The sequence below is a fragment of the Poecilia reticulata genome, chromosome 20 (genome assembly GCF_904066995.2).
Source record: "Poecilia reticulata chromosome 20, P_reticulata-male-v2, whole genome shotgun sequence".
Classification (NCBI taxonomy): Eukaryota; Metazoa; Chordata; class Actinopteri; order Cyprinodontiformes; family Poeciliidae; genus Poecilia; species Poecilia reticulata.
The window spans coordinates 12,159,394-12,182,577 of NC_088849.1; the positions used below are offsets into that span (position 1 = coordinate 12,159,394).

Here is a 23,184-nt window from a genome sequence, read left to right on the forward strand (position 1 = left end):
AAATGAACAAAGCCATTCAGTCCGTGTTGGCCAAGCTTCCAAATATTACATTCAGTGCTCAGCACTTCTCTCTTCACTTCATAGCGTCGAAATGCCAAATTATAAACGTCACGGGCAAATGTTAGCAATTGGGTAAAATTGTAAACCTCAACTCAGTCCACGCCTCCAGGAAGCAATCATTTCTCAATAGCCTAGAGCCCAGATTCTCTGTACGAAAGTCTGTACAAGGGGCTGGTTTTTAGCAGTGTGCATGTAACCCAACTTGGTAGATAATCCAGTGTTATTTGGTGTACAAATGGGTATCTCGGTTACTTTGAATTTTTTATTGTTTAGCACATAATAGTTTGCTGTGTAGCTCGGCTTACTAATGTTGTGGAAAACCAATAAAGTGAAATAGGAAAAGTTTGCAAATTCCCATTTGGACACTTGCACTTAGATACAAACTTAGAGACGGTTAATTAATTCTTTAGTTTTTCTTTCTCCTGCAAAAACCTCAGTTTGTAGAACAGAAGATCACTTCACTTCACAGACGAGAAATTTTAGCAGGTGGAATTACTTACAATTTTTAAATTAATCGTGTATACTTTTATTCAGTTTTTATTTAGTGTATGTTGGTTTAGCTTTGTTTTATTTTGCATGTACATGACTTTGTCATGTTCTGGTTGTTGTAAAGTGCTGTAATTGATTGATTGATTGATTGACAACCATCTTTTTTTGGTGAGAAGCAGCAGTAATGTCCACTAGAGTTATTTCATGCCGGTCCAGTGAACAGCACGTAACAGGAATCTAAATGTTGGCCATGTCCAAATCCTATGTAATGCTACAGTGCTTTCAGTAATGCAGACCTGTGGTTTGGTAGACACCCTTCAATATTTGTGAAGATTCTGTGACAAGTGAACTTTCTGTATTGAATGGTCTCAGATGGGCATTTGAAGAAAGTACGCTTTAGAGTTTCTGTGAAATCAGGATGTAAACATTTGAAACGACACAAAGGTTGATGTTTTCATTCTATAGATCAGCGTTTCCCAACCCTAGTCCTCAAGGCACACTGACCTGTATGTTTTAGTTGTTCCCCTGCTTCAACACACCCCCTTCAGATGATTGCAATTCAGCAAAACCTTGTTAATCAGCCATCAATTGAAATCAAGTGTGATGAAGCAGGAGGACATCTAAAACATGCAGGTCAGTGAGTCTTGAGGACCAGTGTTGGGAAACACTGCTATAGATCACACAGCATTGAAGAGATGCTATGTGAACAAAGTACAGATTTTAAACAATGTTTTATTGATTTAACCAGTTATCATTTAATTGATGGATTAGGTAATACATTTATCCACCGATAATTAAAAGAAAAAACGTTAAATATTTGATTTTATTATTCATTCTGGACTCACTCTGAGGGTGAGACGGATATTTTCCATTCTATATTTTCCATCTCCTGAACAACCACTCTCCCTCTCTCTCTGGGTTTTCAGTCCATTCTTAGTATTCCTCAGCTTCACCCTCTGTTCCACCAACATGTGTCTCAGAGCTCTAAGCTCATCCCAGATATCATTCCCAGTCTGTCTGTCCATCTGTAAACTTTGCTCAACGTCTCCATCCTCTTATTCAGCACATGTTGCAGTCAGAGGGGGCAAAAACCCCACCAGCAGAGTATTACTCATTATTAGACATTCTTTTCAGGACAAAGGTTGGGAAACAAATTGTCTGTTTTCTGTAAACATATTGAAATTGCCACTAGCCGTTGGTGTCGTCACATTTCGTTCTGTAGCACGATGACATGATGTGACATGGTTCAGGTCACTGCTTTCTGGTGCTGTTTACATCTGATTAAACCTTTATAGAATGTTTCTTTCAAAGTAAATTAAAATAATATATTTGTTTGGTTCTAAATGAAAATCATCCATTCTGTTCTTTAGCAGTTGTGTATCTTTAGTCCTGATCTGATCAGTAGAACAAGACTAACACCAGGTAGAAATGTTAATTTCTGCTGAGTGTGTTGCACTCAGGACTGCAAGCACAACCCTAAAATAAGCTTAAAGAACATCTTACAATCACAACGTCTTATATGGAGCCATTGAAACTGACAGGAGCACAAACCCGTAGGTAAAAGAGATGCAACGGATCCATTTCACCTGTCTGCACAGCGGTTGGCAGATCACACTTTCAGTCATACTGTGAAGGACTGACTCCCCGCTGTCCCATCAGAAACAACAAGCAATATTTTCACAAAATGTTATGTTTATCAGGGTTTGTGCCGCTTTTCACTTGTCAGGGATTGCTACTTTTAGCTGTAGCATGCAAAGTGGTATTTAATTTAAGGTAACTACGGTGATTCTGAAAGTGAAGCCCAGTGGTAACATGTTTTAAAAATGCTGGTTAAATCGATGCTGCCGGTGGAGTTCAAGACTTTTCAGAATATCCAAAGGAGAGTGTGTAATACGTAAACACCTCTACAATCCCAAACGTGAGTGACGGGTGTAACGCACATTTCAAAATATGAAATTTGAAGTTCATATTGGCTTTCATGAGCTTACTGCTTTAAATCAGAAAGTACTGTACCACGGCTACAACTGATAAGATTAATATTTAAAGCTAATGTAGGTGAACCGATCAGAAGACAGTGGGTTTTATGGTGCCTATTGTCCATTGCATTAAAACTGTTATAAAAGGAGACGTGATGGAACTCAATGCTAGCAGGAGATTGAATCAAAACCAATACATAGGCAGACAGAATGTTATCAAGTCGCTTTCTACCAGAACCTATTCTTGTGCATGTTATCAGTTGCACAAAGCAGAGCTATTTTATTCTCTCCAATTATTTTTGGGTTCATAACCTTCAGAAATCACTCAAAAAATATCATTATCACAGTCTTTTCAGAGCAGTAAGAAACACTGTTGCATGTATTCTTCTGTTTTTTGAATATACAACCTGCAGTGGCCTGAGCATGCCCACTGTGATCACACTCACTGCAGGCGGGCATTTTGGCTCTTAATTTCTTTGGATACCGTCTGACCACATACATATCTACACATATACTGACACACTTGGACCCCCTGCTGAGGAGGGTTGATTAGTGTGGACTCCCTGCTGCTACGAAAGCGAGGGTCGTCAAGTGCATTCTGGGAAGAAATAAACAAGGGAAATGTGTGTCTGGGAAGCGCTAACGACTCACACAGATCCTGCCAGCACAAAGTAAAAGAGCTACCAAAAGGCAGCAGATGCTCTTACACATATGGTTCAAATTTATTGACATAGGCAGCATGTCAAGTCATGTCTATTGATTGGCAGGCGGACCTCGCTACTGAGGGTGATTTGCAGATGACCGTAACTTGAACGTTTTGCTGCAGTGTCCTCAATATTGATATATTACAATCAGACGAGCACTCAGCTGAATACAATTGAAAAAATAAAATTGTACTATACTCAAGGGACAGAGGAGATGGGTACAAAGATACTTGGGGGAGGAAAAAAAAAGAAGGAAAAAGTTTAATGCAGAAGAAGGAAAGACAAAGGTGCAAAGATGCAGGCGAGGATGGAAGAATGGATCGGTCTTAGTGTCACTAAAGGTGATGCATAGAGGAGAGGGTGAGGAGAGTGAGTGGGCTTCTCTTTCAGCTCCACTAGTAATACCCCTTGCTAAAACATCACTCATATTTAATGGACAGCTACAAGGGAAAGGAGAAAAAGGAGAACACATACCTTGTATTCATCCAGCACACACATGCACACCACTCTGATGTACACAGAGAATGACACACGTTAAAGAGAGAGATGCCCCGAGACTGGACGGTGCCTGTAGAAGGATATGGGATTGAAAAGGAGGAAGAGGACCTGAGGGGAAAACGTGTGCAACTGTATCTGTGGTATAAGTTGAAGAGCTGTTAGGGTTCACGATGGCCAGACAAACAAAAATCCCTTCAACGTGGAGAAAAATGAATGTTGTACAGAGTAGATGTTGAGAAAGATATAAACATGACCAAAATAACTTTTTTTTCCTTACTTTGACTATCCATGCGCTAAATCCATAATGATCCATCAAGTTTTAGTGTGACGGCAATCCTGACACATATTTTGCAGTAACTAGTTATTTGAAATGACATTACTTTCTTTCTGAAATATTTACCAGCCCTCTCCCCAAGAAAAGAAAATTGAATTCTTGGGTTTTCTAAAGACATATTTGTCACTTCCTCTCGACCTCACCAGGCTCGAGCCTCAACGATGGCCAATGGCATGCCGTACGCCTGGTCGCCAAAGAGAACTTTGCGATGTTGACAGTGGATGGTGAGGAAGTGTCTGCCGTGCGTTCCACCTCGCCTCTCAGCATCACCACTGGAGGAACCTATCACCTGGGAGGTAAGGGTGACCCAAACGCCATCACAGCAGGGTTGACGTGCACAGTGCACCGTTTTCTTCCAGGCCACATTCACTGCCACATTACACCACAGCAGCTGACAGGAATACACCCAAGAATAAGACGTTGGAAAAGTAAGGACTGAAATCTCACTTTTAGTTCCTTTTTTTTAGGTTTTCAGAAAAGGGGCTTCAAAGCATGTTTTATTTTAAGCAAGTATTTTTAATTGTAAATTAAAGATTAAATTTGATCAAAATAAACAAAATGAGCAAACGATATAAAAAACAAACATTTATGTAAATTTTTGCGTATTGCTCTTTCTTCTAGTGTGTCTTCAAAACATCCAGTTCCTTGCAAAAGTATTCATTCCTGTTTAGTTTTGCTCACATTTAGCCACATTGCCTATTTTATTATTTTGTGTGATAACCAACACATTGCATTTTCTAAGTAGGGAAAAGACGTGTTTTTGGTTACATGTGGCAGCATATTCTACAATTTGGTGTAGCAAACTGAAAATGGGAGCTCTTACGACTTTAAAGAATTTACTTCTTCTGGGTCCTCTTCTATAAAGGCTACATTTTTGGAGAAACAAATAGATGTTTCATCAACACACTGTTTATCTGAGCTTTGGATCTTTCCAGCTCCTCCAAAGTTTCCAAGAAGCTCTTTGCTGCTTCCATGACTGATGCACTGCTTGCCCAGTCTGTCAATTTAAGTGGGCAACCAGGTTTTGATTAATCTTTTTTTCAGGTTAATCAGAATTGAACATTGCTCTGTGAGATATTGAAAGCTAGAAATCGTGTTTTATGGCCTAGTCTTGCTTTAAATGTCTCTAAATCTTTCCCGTCTGTTGTAATCCTTTGCCTTTAAAGTATTTTTTGTTCACTAATGTTCCTTCCAATTCATTTTTATGTACTATTTTTGTGTTGATTATTCACATCAAAGCCCACAAAATGGAAGTTTGTAGTTTGAATGTGACTATATGTGTGTGGGGGCGTTGGGGAGGTGAATAATTTTGAAAGGCACTTTGTTTCTTATATTGTAAAATCCCCACAGTCTAAGACAGATCTGCCACTAACTACAGCACTTAAATTTAGTCTTTACATTTTCAGCTTTGTTGACATTTTGCTACTAGTGGATATCCTCTCCAGTGAAAACAGCTCAGAAACTACAAAATCACCACAGATCAATCCAGAGCTAGAATGGGCAGCATCTTTAATCTGTATGAATGAGAAGCATGCCAGGTTAATGACGCCAGACACCGTTATCTGTCTGCCAAACGATGTGTGTGCTAGGAGGCTCTGTATGAAATTACAGTAACTGAGAGAGAAAGTGTGGCTCTGATTGCCCCATCATGCCTTAGTCTCTTCTCCCTGGCACAGTTCCATCTCCTCAATCAAGAAAAACCTTTTCCTCAGACTAGTCAATAAGCATCAGGGCACTTTACACACACACACACATCAAGGTTCTTTTACATTGTTGTCCGATTACATTTTTTGCTGAAGTTTGGTGAATGCAACAAATCCATGTTGACAGTTTTTTTAGCTCTTTTTTTAATGTGCAGCTTTCTGTACATTCTACAGAAAGCTGATTAAAAGGGAATCAACCCTTTTAATCAAGGGTTGATTCGATGGCTTTCATTTAAACCCTTAAAAGTTCTTCATTATTATACTTCAATCTAGTTTCTCTTTTTACTCCATGTCTGTCTTCTCTTTTCTTTCCGCTCCCATTTTCTTCTTATCTCCAGTCTCTATTTTGATTGAATTGGTGATTGATTGATTTTAGTAAGCAGAGCTGTGAATCAATAGAGGCTGAGCGGAGAGGATCTCTGTAATGTCTTAACTCCTCGAAGATGACATACCAGAAAGATGGATAAAAGAAGACTGTAGCTGCAAAGACAAATGTAGAAATGCCAAAGAAGGGGATCTATGCACAAGTAGCGACCTGAAGAGATTAAAACATTTCTATCGAGAAAACAAGTTAACAAATTAGACCAAATGAAGAAGAGAGGATAAGCAAAATGATTATTATATATGCATTGTAAAAGTGATGTGTACATCTTAACTTGGATACAATGAAAACAACTAACGTGTGACAACGATTTCTGAAATCAATATGTAATATATTTCAGAAAAAACATCCATTCATACATATAATGCATCACTACAATTCAGAGAAAAATAAATATTTGTTTTTGGGTTTTTCCCCACTGGCAGAGGTAATACGAAGGCGGAAATAGCAGCAGCTGGGACTGGGGGCTTTACTTGTTAATTTTACATGACATAATGAATGCTGAAGAGCTGGGAGCCCGGTGGTAAACACAAGTTTGAATGCTGCAGGGGATACAAAACTGTGGACTATTACTACAAAGCAATTCTTAGGACACCAATTTTCAGACATGAAAGGGAATTTGTGGAAGACACTTGTGGAAATGCCGAATCCAAAAAAACCAACAAAAAAAAACATTGCTTTCTAAACCCATTCACATCAAGCAGCACTTTTTGTTTATTTTGTTGATGTTTTAAATCTGACTTTAAAATGGATTTTAACAATGCCAAGCAATTTAATTGCAAATCAAACTAACAACAGAACTGCTACAGTGATACCTTGTGTCCTTTTGTCCACTTTAACAGATGTGGCCTCTTCTTGAATGATGTCCGTGGTGTTATCACCACTTTAGTGCATTTATCCCACCTAGGAATCTCAGATAATATTCAGCACTGCATCGCGTTTACTGAACTAGAGTCATCTAGAATTACTCAGGGAAGGTGCAGAAGTGAAATGGGTAAATTTAGTACAGCAGATGAAGGTCATATACTATAAATTTGTTTAATATTTTAGAATGTAGAAGGGACATGATTCCACTTTTTAACATTTCCTTATACTTTCCTGAAAACAATGAATAATGTTTCTGTGTTTTATCGTTTGGCAACACTACTTTGCTAGTGAAGTTATCAATTTACGGTCTGACTCCATTTGAGCAAGTGGGATACATTGATTTGTGTGTAAACTTAACCAGTGGCACGTGGATCAAACAGGGTGATACACAAACTCTATTGCTGCCATTCTTCTGAGCTTGCTCTTCATTTTTTTAAACATTTCTCTGAGGTAGAGAAGTCAAACTCCAGTCTTCAAGGGCCAGTGTCCTGCAGCTTTTAGGTGAACACACCTGAATCACATAAATAAGTCATTAGCAAAACTCTGTAAAATGTCAGTGCACAAGGAGGTAATTCAGTTCTATGTTTTAGGTGTTAGACTTGGACCACATCAAAATGTTGCAGAGAATATCGATGACTGGAGTTTGAAAACTGTGTGTTGGAGACATTTATTCAGTCATTTTTGCTGCTAAATGACTGAATAAATAAACATATGAGCTCAACAACAAGGATATTTCTTTTTAATCTGTTCTGTCGGTTGTTTAACAATCAGATCCATGCAAAGTGCTAGCAATCATATTTAGGTTTCAAGTTTTCTGGAAACTCCTTAGAAATGTGGACTATGGACCTTGACATTAGTGTAGGGGACATCTGTGGTTAACGCTACATGCTTTGCATCGACATGGTAATTTAGGCTTGAAGACCTTCAGTGACTCCTTTTTGCATAAATTTGGACACAGTAGTGGTCTTTCCCAGAGTCCCATCAGATCACTTTTTGAAGCAAAACTTAACCCTCAGTGGGCCCAGGATTGCTGTTGTTTGCATATGTTGCTTGTGCATTACTCACAGATGTGTCAGAAACCCATGAGTACAAAGGTTCAGGCTCACTACTTTTGCATATAAAACATTTATAAATAATTGTGTTAAACTATTTAAAAAGATGTAATTAATTAATCAAAATTAGTGTGTACCCCCACCAGAAAGACAAAGACCTAAAACTCAGCACAACTGAAGAACTAAAAAAAAGACGGTATGTATGTATGTATGTATGTATGTATGTATGTATGTATGTATGTATGTATGTATGTATGTATGTATGTATGTATGTATGTATGTATGTATGTATGTATGTATGTATGTATGTATGTATGTATGTATGTACATGTCATCCACTGTACACACTCTTACAGTGTGTACAGTGGATGACATGACATTAAGTACGTATGTATGTACGTACATACATACATACATATACATAACATGTCTTTTTTAGTTCTTCAGTTGTGCTGAGTTTTAGGTCTTTGTCTTTCTGGTGGGGGTACACACTAATTTTGATTAATTAATTACATCTTTTTAAATAGTGTATGTATGTATGTATGTATGTATGTATGTATGTATGTATGTATGTATGTATGTATGTATGTATGTATGTATGTATGTATGTATGTATGTATGTATGTATGTATGTATGTATGTATGTATGTATAAAATTGTGTACTTCTACAATATACTTTTTGTACTGATCAGTACTCTTGGACTATCCCAACTCCCTTACAGCAACTTCACAATATACACTTCATAAATAATAGCATGAGTAATTTAAAGCACTGTCTGTGTAGGCTAATGTGCACTTTTTTTTGCCTTTTAATTTGTCTGAACAGGATGTGTGGGTGTTTGACCAAAAGCCATGAAAGTCCACAGCACACAGTTGAACATGTATTTAGACCTCAGATGGAAAATCTGGAGCATTTATTTAAAACACTCCAACCCATCAGAGGCCAATTTTCATCCTAGAACAGAGGAAACCGAATAATATATCTAGTGTACAAAAGATAGTTTAGCCTTTAGCTTGCCCTCAATTATTCTTTCCGATCACTCAACTTGATGAGTCAAACAGGCCAGGCAAATTAAGCTGTCCTAAAGCTCTCAAACAGTCTTTCATCAGCACGTCCTGGAAGGGAGACATTACATTCACTGTGCCACAATTAGCAGAGACCCCTTTGTGTCATGAAGAGACTATGTTCTTTTCTATACATGACAAGACCTGAGATAATTGCTCTCAGTAATTTATGTAGGTTCAGTCATCCATGTAGCCATCTGCTTCAAATCACAAGGATTTAAGGCGTTCATTTGCTTTCAGTGGAACCTCTTATGTCGAGAGAAAAACCCAGCAGGAGCAACTACAGTCACCTTTTGAGTCATTTTAAAACTGTCTGTGCTTATTGTCCAACCACAGTGCTAAATCACAGCCTGATTAGTGTTGGCTCAAAACCGTTTGCACCTGGTCCCGTTCTATTTCTATTTATGTGAGGTTTCCTGGATTTTGGAATCAATTAAAAATATGCTGCGACTAAGCCTTTTAGTTGCAGCATAAAAGGCTTCATTTTTGAACCCCTTCATTCAAAAAATGAAGGGGTTTGTAAAGAAGAAACCCCTTCATTTTTTTGTCGCAGCTTGTTTGTTTTATTTTAATGGGGTCACTATATTTAATTCCTGTGAGTCTAAAATCTCTGTCATCTGCACTGTCCCGAGTACAAAGAAAATGTATATATATGAAAAATAAAAAAAATAAAACTTATGTTCTAGTTATTATTAGTGAAAGACCTTTATAAGCAAGTGAGGGTCAGACCTGAATTCAAGGAAAGTTAGAACTGAGAGGTTTGGGCTAGTCTTCTGGTTCAGGTGACATGGAGAAGCAGCATTCAGGTCGCTTCTCCTAACCTGGAACAAACTTCCAGAAAAATGCAAAAAAGTCAAAACACTTAGTTTCTTTAAATCAAGACTAAAAACCCACTTGCTTAGGAACACCTTTGAAAAACAAATACATTAATATATCTGGTGTATATTTGATGCTTGCTTCATATTTGGTTACTATGTTATGCATTAGTCATGTAAATCACTTTGAACTATTGTGTTGCTGAAATGTACTTGTTCTTTGTTAAATTAATGGTTTGACAACTGTTGCTTTTAAAGCCTGGGGTGGAAAATCTGTTAGAAGGGAGGAGTTCACCACATGTACCGCTTTGCTGACTCATGTGCTTTTTGACTATAGAATAACATCTCAGATGTACTTAAACTATAGTGAGACGTTTTTTTAAACATGTATTTATTAGTCTTAAAAACATGTATATAAATGTATTTACTTATGCAGATTTATTTATTTGATACAAAGAGTACATTTTACATGCGCATCTTTTACTTTTGAATTTATTTACAATTACATAAAAATAGATTGGGCTTTTTCTGTGAAACTGACTTCAAATAAGTAGAGACTGTAAGCTGAAAATATCCCAGTTAATATAAACTTAGACATGTAATGTGGAATAAACTAAATTTGGCATATTTGGGCTTGCCTCCAGCCATTGGAGGATTTTGGTATAATACATGTTAAGAATGCATCATTAAGCATTAGTGGTAGAGATAAAACATGTTGGCCCTGTGGTGGTTTGTGGCAAATTTGTGACAATATTCTATAAAGGGTTTGACTAATGGCAACAAAACGACATGAAACAAAATGAGATGCTGGTGATTGCAATTTTGAGATGACTTGTTCTGCTTTTGATATACTACTTCAACAATTGAAATGAAATGATTGGTTTTTATCAATGTTTTAGGCAAAACGTAAAATTAGCATCTTGACCGCAAAACCTGAAGTCCAACAGCAGATGATATTTATAAGACCCTATTCCAATTTTTTTTTTTATGGCTCATTATGTTTTTTTGGTTTATTACTCATGTTGCCCCATCAGGCCTCATGAAAACATTTAGTTGAACTAGCTAGTTCAGTTCACAACACATTGAGTGCATTGGGTGAGACTCTTTGTACTCCCGTCTCACCCTTAACATTCATACACTGCTGAATTACTGCAACAAATTTTATAAAACCTTATTTCAGTGTCAAGAAAACCATAGTATTACCTCACTCTTAGCATTTGTTTTTATAACTTGCCCTATAACTATAGTAAAATGATATCATGAAGCCTATAACTTGTACCTCGTACTTTTTTCTCCTTATCTTTGAGCTTCTTTTCTTTGATCACATGGCAGAGACATTTTATATTTAAACTCTTAAATTCTTTCTGTCACGCAGCCACTAGCTGATGTGAATTTGGAGGTCTTTACCCCATCCCATCAATATTTATATTTAAGAGACCTACAGTAGCTGTTGCTGGGTATTTACTGGTGAGGAGATCCTTTGCAGAGCAGTGTGCACTAAAGCAGCCAAACTACCAAGAGAATTAGCATTTGGGATGCTAGCAGCCTGGACTGAGCAAAATATAGTGATGGCCTTGGTGTGAGGCAAGTGTGGCCAGTCGTGTTTCATATTGTCTGATGAACAATTATAGAACTGGTGTTATCTGGATCCATATGATTATGTGAAAGTAGAGGCCATCTCATGGGAATTTTTGAATCACCCCGGAAGACGTAGTTCAAGAATCTGCAAAGAGCATCTGCATTCCAGCTGATTTTAAATGCCTATTTGCTGTTAAACCAAGTGTGAAGGAGTGTTGGTAAAACAAAAGTTATCTGAGCAAATCTGACATTCTTCCTGTCATGTTGCTCTTATTATTGTAGTTGTTTTATTATTTGTTTTGGTATAGCTTTTTACATTCACTTGTGGTGTTTTGGCTGAGCACATTTATTATAAAAAAGGTCAAATGGGACATGCACGGTAACAAGCTTAATCATGGTATAGAAAGCAGGAATTTGGTGACAGCAATGACTATTGTACTACTTGTGTCTGCCTGCGTTCTTCACAGTGTTGTTTTGTCCCCATTAAATGTTCATCTGATAGATAAAACCTAAATTGCCCATGCTCATTCAGAACTTATCTGACACAGATGGTGAGAGATTTATATTCCACAGCTCAGAAAAGGCCTGAAACAGGGAGTTTTACTTGACCTTTACAGTGTGATGTAATGAATTTAGAAGGCTTCAGTGCACCTGGGAGATAAGTAATCTCATCCTGGAAAGCTTTTTTTTTAAACACTTGGGACATATTTGAAGGACTGTATTGTGTTAGATAATCCAGAAGTTACATTTAAACGAATAGAGGGCGAGGAAATGTGTTTTCACTGTTGAGATAGTTTTGGTACGCATATGCATTATGTGCCTGATTGGGTTTTAAAACTGGGGGGGGGGGATAGCAGCATTGATCCCATCACACACGCAAAACCAGATCTCTTTGGATGAAAAAGCAGAATCATAAGTTTGCACCACAACTTCCAAAAACAAAAAGTACTTATGTAGCTATTTGATTACACAAGGATCACCAGACCGTTCTGTCGTTCATTGTCTCCACCCTTCCTGTGTTTGAGAACCCAAAGTAAATTTTACAGAAAATAGTTTCTCATTCCCGAAGCTGTGCCTAGAGAAATAATGAAATGACATAAGACATCCACAAATTACATTTTTGAAGAGGCAGGACAGACAGAACCCTGTAAGAAAGCTAAGCTCTTTCTTCTGCTTGAACTGTGACCTATGGATACACTCATCAGAATTATCAATTATAAGATGCTGAAGAACATTCAACCGATAGGACTATATGATTAATGATGACATCACATCTCGGATCACTTCACTTTTAGCCATTTTAATGATTAAATACATTTGAAACTGTTGCTATCTTTTTATTTCTCATGTTGCAAATCATTTTCTGACTTTTTAAAGTACCATCCCAGGAAACTAATTTGAAAATTGGCATTTTTATCCCTTACGATTTTTGTTTACAAATTACAACCAAAAAACTTTGAATGCTTGAATTTAAATTTGATTTATGCACTAATCCCACATCCCCATCATTTTGGGATGAATTAGACATGATGAGGCTCTGCCATAATTATCAGAGTGTGAATCTTTGAATGCTTAATAGATGTGAAATGAAATCTCATGCAAAGATATTGAAATGTCACAATGTTTCTTGTCTGGGAGAAATCTATCTGCTTGGTCCTGACACCATCACTAACTGTACGACGTTATCTGTATTTGCTCATGGATATTTCAAATTATTATTTTTGTAAATGTTGTAGATTTTACCTAAAAAAGACTGCCCTCAAAAATAAATGTTTACTTGACACTTCATATTTTTGGGAGTAGTGTTTTGTCCCTTAAGAATCTTCCTTGAAAAATGTAAACACATTTTCTCATCAGAGCATTTTGGCAAATTTCCAGTTTGCGTCTTCTGAAATAGCGTCTCTGAATTAGTCGCAGCCTTGGCTGTGGCCTGGAAAATAGGAGCTGTTGTTCTTCCAGTGTGTATTGTAAAATAAGCTCTCTGGGCACAACAGGAAAACTGTGAACGAGTGCCAGGACGACTGTAGGGGATTACTGCTGTTGTTCCAGATACTGAACGGTGTTCTGGTCTGCGCGTGCAACAAATTAAAACCATACAATGACACAGATTTGAGAATAATGAGATTAATAATATAATCAGCTTAGTTAGAAATTGTTTGTAGCTTTATGTACCTAACAGTGAGTGTGTTTAAATATACGACCAAATGTATCTGAGGATCCTCCTTGAGTAGGACTGTTATATTGATCGAGATATTTTGGCACTGAAATACAGTAAAGATAATAGTAGCGCTAACTTGCAGATTCAGGTTTCCTTGTCGACTGCTGGTGTGAATTTGTGTTTATATTTGATGTAAACTATTCAACGTGTGTTGTAACCTTTGTAAACTGTATAAACATTCATGTGGTGGCTTAGATGGAGCATCAAAGCAACACATCCATGTCGTCTTTGTTCCTTTTAACAATGCATATCCATCCACCCACAGGTTCATGCATTACATCTCCCATTCTTCCACATACTCAGGATCCTTTGTATTCACAGGGTATCTACAGGACTCAAAAGTGCTGCCAACCAGCTGCTCTGTTCCACATCTTTCTCTCTCCCCCCCTCTTTTTCTCTCCCTTTACCTATCCCTCTCTTTCCTCTCTCTAACTTTCCACATGTCCTCTCTCTTTTTCCTCCAACTGCCTGTCTCCCACTCCTCAGAAATGACAGCAGGCAGGTGTGGCAAAAGGACAGACAGATGGCAAGAACGACAGAAGAAACTTTTTAGGCATGAAATGAAATAAAAAGATGTAAAGAATGAGCTTAATCTGGCAAAAACATGCACACAGTTACAAGCATTTACTGCTTTTTAGTAAGCCACATGAACTTGAATAATGTTTGCAAGCAGACACACACACGTGCACAGTGTACATATGCCTCTAACTGTAAGCCTTTCTGATGCTTTGGCCTTGAGGCTGATGGCCAAGCTGGGGTGTATGACAGCTTATAACATCAGTATGATGGAGATGTCATTGAGCTGCTGTGTTTTATGACTTACCTCTGTGCTTGTAGCAGAGATTTAGTTTTAGGTTCTCATGTCAAATTTAGCACTCTGCCTTTGCTCTGCAGAGGCACTTCATTATTCCATGGGAAAGTGTACTCAAATGTGTTGGAGTAACGCTGGTTATGATGTTTCAATTTTTGTACACTTGTGTGTGTGTGTGTATGCGTGTTTGTATAATCTCAGCGCACATAAAAAGGATAAGTATAGAGACTTGTCCTACACTTGTTCCCGATTTAGTCAAGGCCCAGTGGTTCTTCTGGATGGGCCATTGACTCCTGCTAGACCTTGTCTGTAATGTCTAAAGACAGAATCCTGATAAAGGTTCATGGTTGTAAAAAAAAAAAGAAAAAAGAAAAATGACATTAACTGGCCACTGATATGGTCTGTTGTTCCTTCTCAAGGCTTATGTTCTTGGTATGTTTAATGTCTATACCTCTGCTGAAGGTTTGAAGTGGTTGATCAAAAAAAAAACAAACAAAAAAAAACACAGTGTTCTTCCCACAATCTTCCTGCTTTGTTCAAAACTGCCAGTCACTTTGTTTGTGTTTCTGTTCCAACTTGGATGCTTTTTAGGCTTCAGCTTTGTTGATTTTTTTTTTCTTTCATACAACACTTTCCATATTTTGCAGCAATTAAAATATTCCTGTAGTATTGTATTATATGGTGACGTTGCTTGTTTCCAGGGTACTTTTTGCGAACACCGCTGCCACCATCCCAGCGATCCTTTCAGGGATGCATGCAGGCGATCCTGGTAGACGACCAACCTGCTGATTTGCATGCAGTGGAGAAAGGCACAGTGGGAGCATTTGAGAATATCAGCCTGGACATGTGTGCAATCATAGACAGGTAGGAACAATCCACTGCTACCTGCACAAACACACACCCACACACACACACCTTACAGTTCATGAAAGAGAAATGGACAAATAAGAAAGAGCACAAACACAGTAGTGTCATAAATCAGGAGTTTTGGAATGAAAGTCACAAAGCAAACAATACTGTTTATGTAAAACCTTTGAATTTGATCCTGAGACAAATTAATCAGAGCTTTCTTTGTCGTCTGTACAACATCAAATGAATTATGTTTATATGTGGCTCATTTAAATGCACTTGTCAGTCTGATAAATGGATATAATTTAAAGGGTGGCTTCATGGTGTAGGGGGAATGTGAGCAAGTGCTATCTGCTTTCATTTTAAAGCTATATCACATATTTCACCCTTTGGAAAAAGGCTGTGCGATCTTAATCAAGCATCAAAAATGAGTCACATAGTTCTCCATCTAATTGGGGAAGTGTAACTTGGCAAGCGTCGGATACTTTTTGTGCCATTTCTCAATGTTGTCAACAACTTCTAACAAGTTGTTGACATTTCAGTTTGATTCAGTTGTTTATCTATTGAGAATATTGTTGTTTGCCAGAAAGGTTAGAACAGGTCATTTTAACAATAATAGATCCTTCATCTTCAGTTCTGTGAAAACATATGCAAATTTCTTGTGTTCATGCGGATAAAAAGCAAAAACTTTTCTGAAGCAATCTAACCATTTAAGTACCAGTAATTCCCTCTAAACCAGATTGTTGGCCTAAGAGTGTAGCATAGTCGGCCACAACAAATGCCATTAAGCTTTTGTGGCATCTGGCAATGAGGAATCTAACTCATTCATTTGTACCGTATTTTCCGCACTATAAGACGCACCTAAAAACCTTCAATTTCCTCAAAAGCCAACAGTGCGCCTTATAATCCGGTGTGCCTTATATATTGACTAATATTGAGCCACAACTGGTCTAGCAACTACGGTAAGCAGCCACCGACTTCATTTTCGCACGTAGAAGAAGAAGCGCGCGGTGCATGCTGGGATAGTTGTCAGAACACTGGTTTGTTAACAGGGCTGTGCAGAAACCACTAAAGGGGCAGGTGCTCAACAAAAAAAAGGGCACATCTAACCACATTCTAGGCCAGAATATTAACAAAGCCTCTCAGGTTTCAGAGTTTAATAAACAATGATAAATTACAAAATTGTGAGATATACAATCAAAGCTAAGGAAAATCTCAATATAGACCATACAGCTATGCCTATGGTAGATATTTTATTAGTCATTTCTTTCTGCAGGTCCATTTTGTTATAGGAAAGTATTGCAATATTCAAACCCGCAATTTAGCAAGATATGTAAAAATTTAATTGTTAATGCATGTCACCATGAGAAAAGCCTGCTGAGTTTTTGTTTGTGACTCAAAGTTTTGCTTGTGATTCTCACATAATGTCGTGGGCAGGGCCCAAAATCGCAACAAAAGATTTCTGATGTGTGCAAATAAAAGTTTATGTTTGGCAAATACATTTTTAAGTTCACAAGACCAAAATGAGTTATTTAACTTTACAAAAAAGTTTTTTAAACAAAACTTAGTTTAAAAAAAGGAATCATTACAATTCCAAAAGTTTTGATTACAATTTTATTTTACTTAACTGAGGCAAAATTTTTTCATTGAATAATTGGGAAACATTTTTAACTGCATACTCTGCAAACCAAACCCTAAACTTACTTAAAGTCTGGATTGAGTTTTTTCCCCTTCATTAATGACACTTTTATTACATACATTATATCTATCATGGTAGCTCAAGGTAAGTTATTTTTAATTCTAAATGAATATCCTTGTTGGACTATTATTTAAGTGTTATTCTCCTTCAAGATACATTTACCTAACACTGGAATAAATGCAATGTACATTGTGCAACAAAGGGAAATTAGAAGACATAAATCCATTATGGAGATGATCGGTTTTGGACGGGCGATGTGCCCTTATTGCATAAGCAATACTGAAGAATGACTGCTATCATTAACAATACAGGGATGAAGCTGTTCAGTTATCTTGCTTTGCTAGCAAAGTCGTTGGCTAGCAGCTAGCTAATAGCACAACAACAGCCTACTGTCTGTATAATAAAAATACTGAATCGATAGTTAAGAACAGTTTCTCCTCACCTGGCTGTCTCCTCCCGCTCAGTAGTTCTTCAAAGAAAGGCAGACATAGAGGCCATTCATTGTCTGTCGCATTTCATTACCTCTCTGCTTAAACTGCGACTCCGAGCTGAAGCAGAAACGATACGCTCAACGTTTTCTATCATTTGACAATTAGCAAGTCTACTCCACTTTATTCACCAAAAACTTTTTAATTCACCAAAAACTGTTCTGTAATCTGGAACGTTCGCTACGTTGAGCTCCGCAGTTAGCCGCCTTATCTCACTGCGCGAGAGGCAACTGCGTCATTTGTCATGGGCAAAAGGTCAAAGGTAACAAGGTAACCGGTGGGCTTATTATGTTGTACAAAAATAAATAAATAAATAAAATATTTTAGTACATGTTATTATGTGTCAGAAGAGGGCTTAGAAATAATAATACCCAAAAAAGAAAATTGACCAAAAGGGCACTTGGGGGTAAGGAGCAAAAAGGGCAGGTCCTCAAGCACCCCTATCTACACGAACATGCTGTGCGCGAACGGAGAAGGGTGACCATCGTCTGACCACGCCCCGGCCTAGTTGCGGAAGGCTCTCTTCGGCGGGGGAAGAGAGACAGAGACTGCGGCGGCAGCGTGTCGGTTGGTCTGTGTTACCCAGAAAGCAGTTGGGCACAATATCGCAACACCAACACCGTGAGTGAAACAATGACTGGGGCAGCCTACTATATAAAGCACTCGGGGACCGCTTCTTTATTATTACACATACACATTTGTAGAGAACTGAACAAATCGCGTCCCATAGCGCCTATTCTGTGCGCCTTATAATGCGGTGCACCTTATATGTGAAAAGGTTTTTAAATAGGCCATTCGTTGAAGGTGCACCTTATAATCCGGTGCGCCTTATAGTGCGGAAAATAGCACATTCCTGGTATGAAAAGGTTTTTGAGAATAAACGTCCTGTTCACAGTCAAATCCCAACATCTTAGTCATTTTTTGTCGTCCAGATTTTGACTGAACTACTGTACACTAAAACATTCATTATATATATATATAACATACTCCTCCAGGATTTTCTGGTAAATAACAGAATTCCTCTGGACAAATCGTCCAGATCCTGACATTGCGAAGTAGCCCCAGATATTCACCCAGCCAGCAAGATACTGTGTTAGCTTTATGCCAAATTTACACTAAATGTTACCGTCCTCATTACACAAAACAAAAAAATTCTCAAAATTGAGGTTTGCCTCAGTTTGTTGTAGTTTATTTTGTTTCCTGCTGAATAGTGAATGTTCCCTTAGAGTAATTTTGGGAAACTGGCCATATCTTCTTCAAGTTTTATAAGCTAATATGCACTGGTCAAGAAAGTTTTGTGTTCATGTAAAAAAAAAAAAAGAAATTAGGGAGATGACACTTGGTGCAACCACCTGTTATTGAAAACGTCACCGTTTCCGATTATGTATCAAAAATAACTGATAACAGATGTGTTTATCTTTGTTCCAGATAGCTGTGTTGTTGTGTGGCTACTTGTTGCTTGAAACAGACTGACTTAGTTTCTTAAAACATCTTGTAATGATCGGAAAATAGCCAGGTTTCTGTCATTATAACTTGCATTATTGCCAACCTCTATTACTTCAAAAGTTGTGTATCAGCAGTGCACTACTTCAGGTGGGCCTTGTTCTGCCACAGAAGATGAATGGACGCTGTGTTACCATCTAACTAATCAGAATGTCTTTGAAGGCAGTTCAATGGGCCTGTCTGACCTCCTTTTGATCAATGCCGTTCCACTGAGGGTTTCTGTTTAGACTGAGAAATAAAAAAAACACACACACAGAACAGCCGAATTCTGCATCCTGCAGACACACAAAGCAATGCACACGCAATTTTCCACAATATCAATGTTATTCTAAAAGGGTGATACAGCAACACAAGCAGTAGGAGAAAAAAAAACTGAACACAAATCCTACATCAGCTTCAATCTCCCCATAGATTTTTCTCTCCTCTCACACAAAGCCCAGAGTAGTTAGTATGGTTCAGTGCTCCCAGTTCGCTAAGAATAATGTCTTTTGAAATTGTCAGGACTTGTCAATTGCAACCCATTGTGCAAGCACAATGACATTTTATCTCGGCGTCTTTGCCTGCTGAAGCTGTACTGAGTTTTGTAAAGCAGGAGCACAGTTGTTGTTTTCTGCAGCTTAGGAGCTCTTAAAGGTTTACTGTTGTATATAGACACGTGGGAAAAATAAATAAATAAATAAAACTTGTATTTCAGCTTCATCATTACAGGCGGTGTCTCTACAGTTGCCATCTTGTTTAGCCATAAAGACAGAATGCCTGTGTGCTCTTAAATGGCCTGATTTCCAACTTGGCCAAGAATGTGGCAATTTCAGAGGAACCCTGCTGCTCTTTGACTCAGTGTTTGTGTTGCTTCAGCTGGCTTTCCTCTTACTTTCATAGCTTTGATTCATTAAAAAAATTAAGCCCCAGCTACATATCATGTGCATGGGAATGTTTGCAAGAGTGCCCCTAGATCTCTCTGTGTGTGTGTGTGTGTGTGTGTGTGTGTGTGTGTGCGTGTGTGTGTGTGTGTGTGTGCGTGTGTGTGTGTGTGTGCGTGTGCGTGTGTGTGCGTGTGTGTGTGTGTATACACACACAGTTCACTAATTGAAACACATTATATGTAATATTAAATAGAAGGATGTTTTCGAGCCATTATTTCTGTTAGGATTACAATATTACATTTGATAAAGAAATATGTGCTTAATGAAAGCTAGAAATGTGCTTTTAATCTGTTAAATGAACCTCATTAGAGCACATTTTTTTGTTTCTACATTTTTTATAATTTATTAAATATGATGTCTATTAATATGTGCATTTCTGTACATATAGCCTCATTAATCGATTTTAGAGTTCAGTACTCTACTCTTGGAAACATTTGATACGCTGATGTGGTTAAAGCACAACGAAAAAAAACTAGTGTGAAAATTTCCATGCGGGACAAAAAATGTAGGTTCTTTTTATTCATTTGCAAGAATTATTTGGTTCTTTCCTAAATACTGGAGAATGTTGTTACCTGTTCTTATAAACTAATTGTTTAAAAAAATCAATAAATGAAATGTATTTAGCACATTTCAAACATTACATCATAAAAGCACAAAGTCATAGAACACACAATCAACAATTTACCCATTACATTTTTCATTACACATCAAAATGCTGGTTAGTGTTTCATTTATTATAGTTCAAAAGCAACTCCAAACATCTGGGTTTTTGGTCTCGATTTAGAGGAACTCAGTGTTTTGACTGTTTTACAATTTTCTCGACATTTGTTCCAGATTTGTGGGGGATAGAAGCTGAATGCTGCTTCTCCACGTTTGGTTCTGGATCTGGGGTTGCAGAGCAATCAATAAAGTATATTCTATTCTATTCTGTCATGTTGTTGGACGGCATTTCTTCCCCATTAACGGGAAGACTAGTCAGACGGTATTAGATGGTTGAACTAAATGCAGCACTCCTGGAAGAAACCTTGTTGAAGAAAAGAACATGTTTGAGAACAAATCACATTCATTGGTTAGAATGACCCAGTCCAGACACAAATCCAGTTGAGAACTTGAAAATTGATGTTCAGGTGCTCTTCATCCAACCCAACTGACCTTGAGGGATATTTTTCAGAAATGTAATGATAAAGTTCAAGAACTGTTAAATATTTCTTGCAGGCCCTGTATCTGTTGTTGATTTAAAAAAAGCTTAGGTCAGTGAAACACTAAAACCAAAATACCCTTTCAATTTAGATGTTTTTTTATTATTTTGAAGGAGTTATTGGTCAGCCTCCTGTTGATCCAGGATGGATTTACATTGTAAACTTCTGTTCTTCCATAACAGTGCACTCACAATTTCAGAATACTAAAATGTGCAAATCCCCTGCACCGCTGCGCAGAAAATTGTATGTTTTAATAAGCAATGTTTTCCATAAAGTGCTTGTGCAACTACATGAATGTTTTGAGATTCACAAATAATTATTCACTTTGGAATTATGTAGTATGCATCATGTTGGATTTTATAACCGTGTAGTTTGTTCACATCCACTCAACCACTCATATCGTTACAAAGTAAATTGTGGATATATTAAATGTGTTTCTGACTTGTGTAGCGATACGCCAGCGTGGCCTGTAAATATTTCTGAGCTCTGTCCACGTCTCTGTAGGTGTATGCCTAATCACTGCGAGCACGGAGGCAGGTGTAAACAGACATGGGACAGTTTTAGTTGTAACTGCGACGGAACAGGATACAGTGGAGCAACCTGCCACACATGTAAGTAATGTAAAGTTACACCGCTGTGTCTCTGTCTTTTTGTCTTTCTCCATGATAATATGCGCTATGTGTGTGCATTTGATTTTTTTTTTTCCCCTTCCATTTGCGTTTGAGTGATTAAGCTGTCTCACAGTTCTCAGCACAGAGACCGATAAACTTTTTGAAGTGTTTCGATGCCAAGCTTGTCCGACTGCACTGTTTTGTTCCCGTCAGAGAAAAACGAATCCGACTCTCAAAGCCGCAGCACACAAAGCAAGCAAGAATCAGAAAGAGCATTTCAGAAGCTTTAAATTTTGAAAATGTCACTCTTTCTCCCATAAGCCACAGATGTTCTCTTTTAAAGGGCAAGAGAGAAAAGTTGAGCATCCATTTGAGCTAAAACAGCAGATGATACAAAATCTCTGAAGGTTGAACAGGGAAATAAAGTGGAGAACTTATTCTTCTGAATGTTAGATTGTTCCCAGACTCATGAGTTGGAATCAAATCAAATGGCGCATTATCAAAAGATAATTGATAATTATTTTTTGATAATTGATAATTATCTTTTGATAAATGCTGGCAAGCATTTTAGTCCTTGTACGTTTTGGCTGTTCAGCAGCTGTATATTTCAGTTTATTCCACTCTTAAATTCAGTGTGTCTTTTTCATGATGTGAAAATTAAAGCTGTATGATGCAAACTACAATCTAAATTTAGCTCATGTTCAAATTATCATTAGAGACAGGTTTGCATTGTGTAGTGCATGTTGTGTCAGTATTTCTATTAAAAAGCCAGAAGCAAAGCAAACTACAATATTGGCATAAAACTATAAAGTTGCAGGTTAAATGTTCTGGTTCAGCCAATAAGATGTGGGCAGGCAGAAAGAATTAATAATTCTCTTCCTTTCCCTCAAAGCAACCAATTGGGCACAGGACTCCAAATATTTGCCTCGGTGCAGCTGGTTATTGGTTGAGATGGTTGTAGGTGTTTCATTTTACTGTGAAACATCACATTGCTTTGAAATGTCACTGCAGTCCTTGAGCAAGAAAGAGTGATAGCCAGGAAGAGCAGCAGAGCTCCAGAGTGTTCAGTATTAGGCACTGTTCATCATTCAGTTTCTGGAAATGGAAGCAGGTCTCAGATTTCCTCCAGCTTGGTTTTTGTCATTTGGTTAATCTTTTGCCCACTAAGTTATGAAGGACTTAGATTAATAGAAAAAAAGTTAATGGTGTTACTGATGAGAATGCTGGTATTGGGTATTATATCAAATCCATTTGTACAAACAGCAATAGATATTTTGTGATTTACCTGACATTGTTAGCATCAGATATATTTTAAGTGTTGGCTATGATCTGTAATGGCCCATGTTAAATCCCAAAGAG

General features: G+C 37.7%; 1 protein-coding gene across 4 annotated transcripts in view; it reads left to right on the plus strand.

Moving 5' to 3' along the window:
• cntnap2a (contactin associated protein 2a) overlaps positions 1 to 23,184 on the plus strand; it is a 289,428-nt gene that overhangs the window by 141,857 nt on the left and 124,387 nt on the right. For all 4 annotated transcript variants that reach the window (XM_081601734.1, XM_081601735.1, XM_008438563.3 and 1 more), the window contains exons 10-12: positions 4,208 to 4,357; positions 15,255 to 15,417; positions 21,719 to 21,825. In XM_081601734.1, the coding sequence (XP_081457860.1) occupies positions 4,208 to 4,357; positions 15,255 to 15,417; positions 21,719 to 21,825 (420 nt within the window). The remainder of the gene's footprint in view (positions 1 to 4,207; positions 4,358 to 15,254; positions 15,418 to 21,718; positions 21,826 to 23,184) is intronic.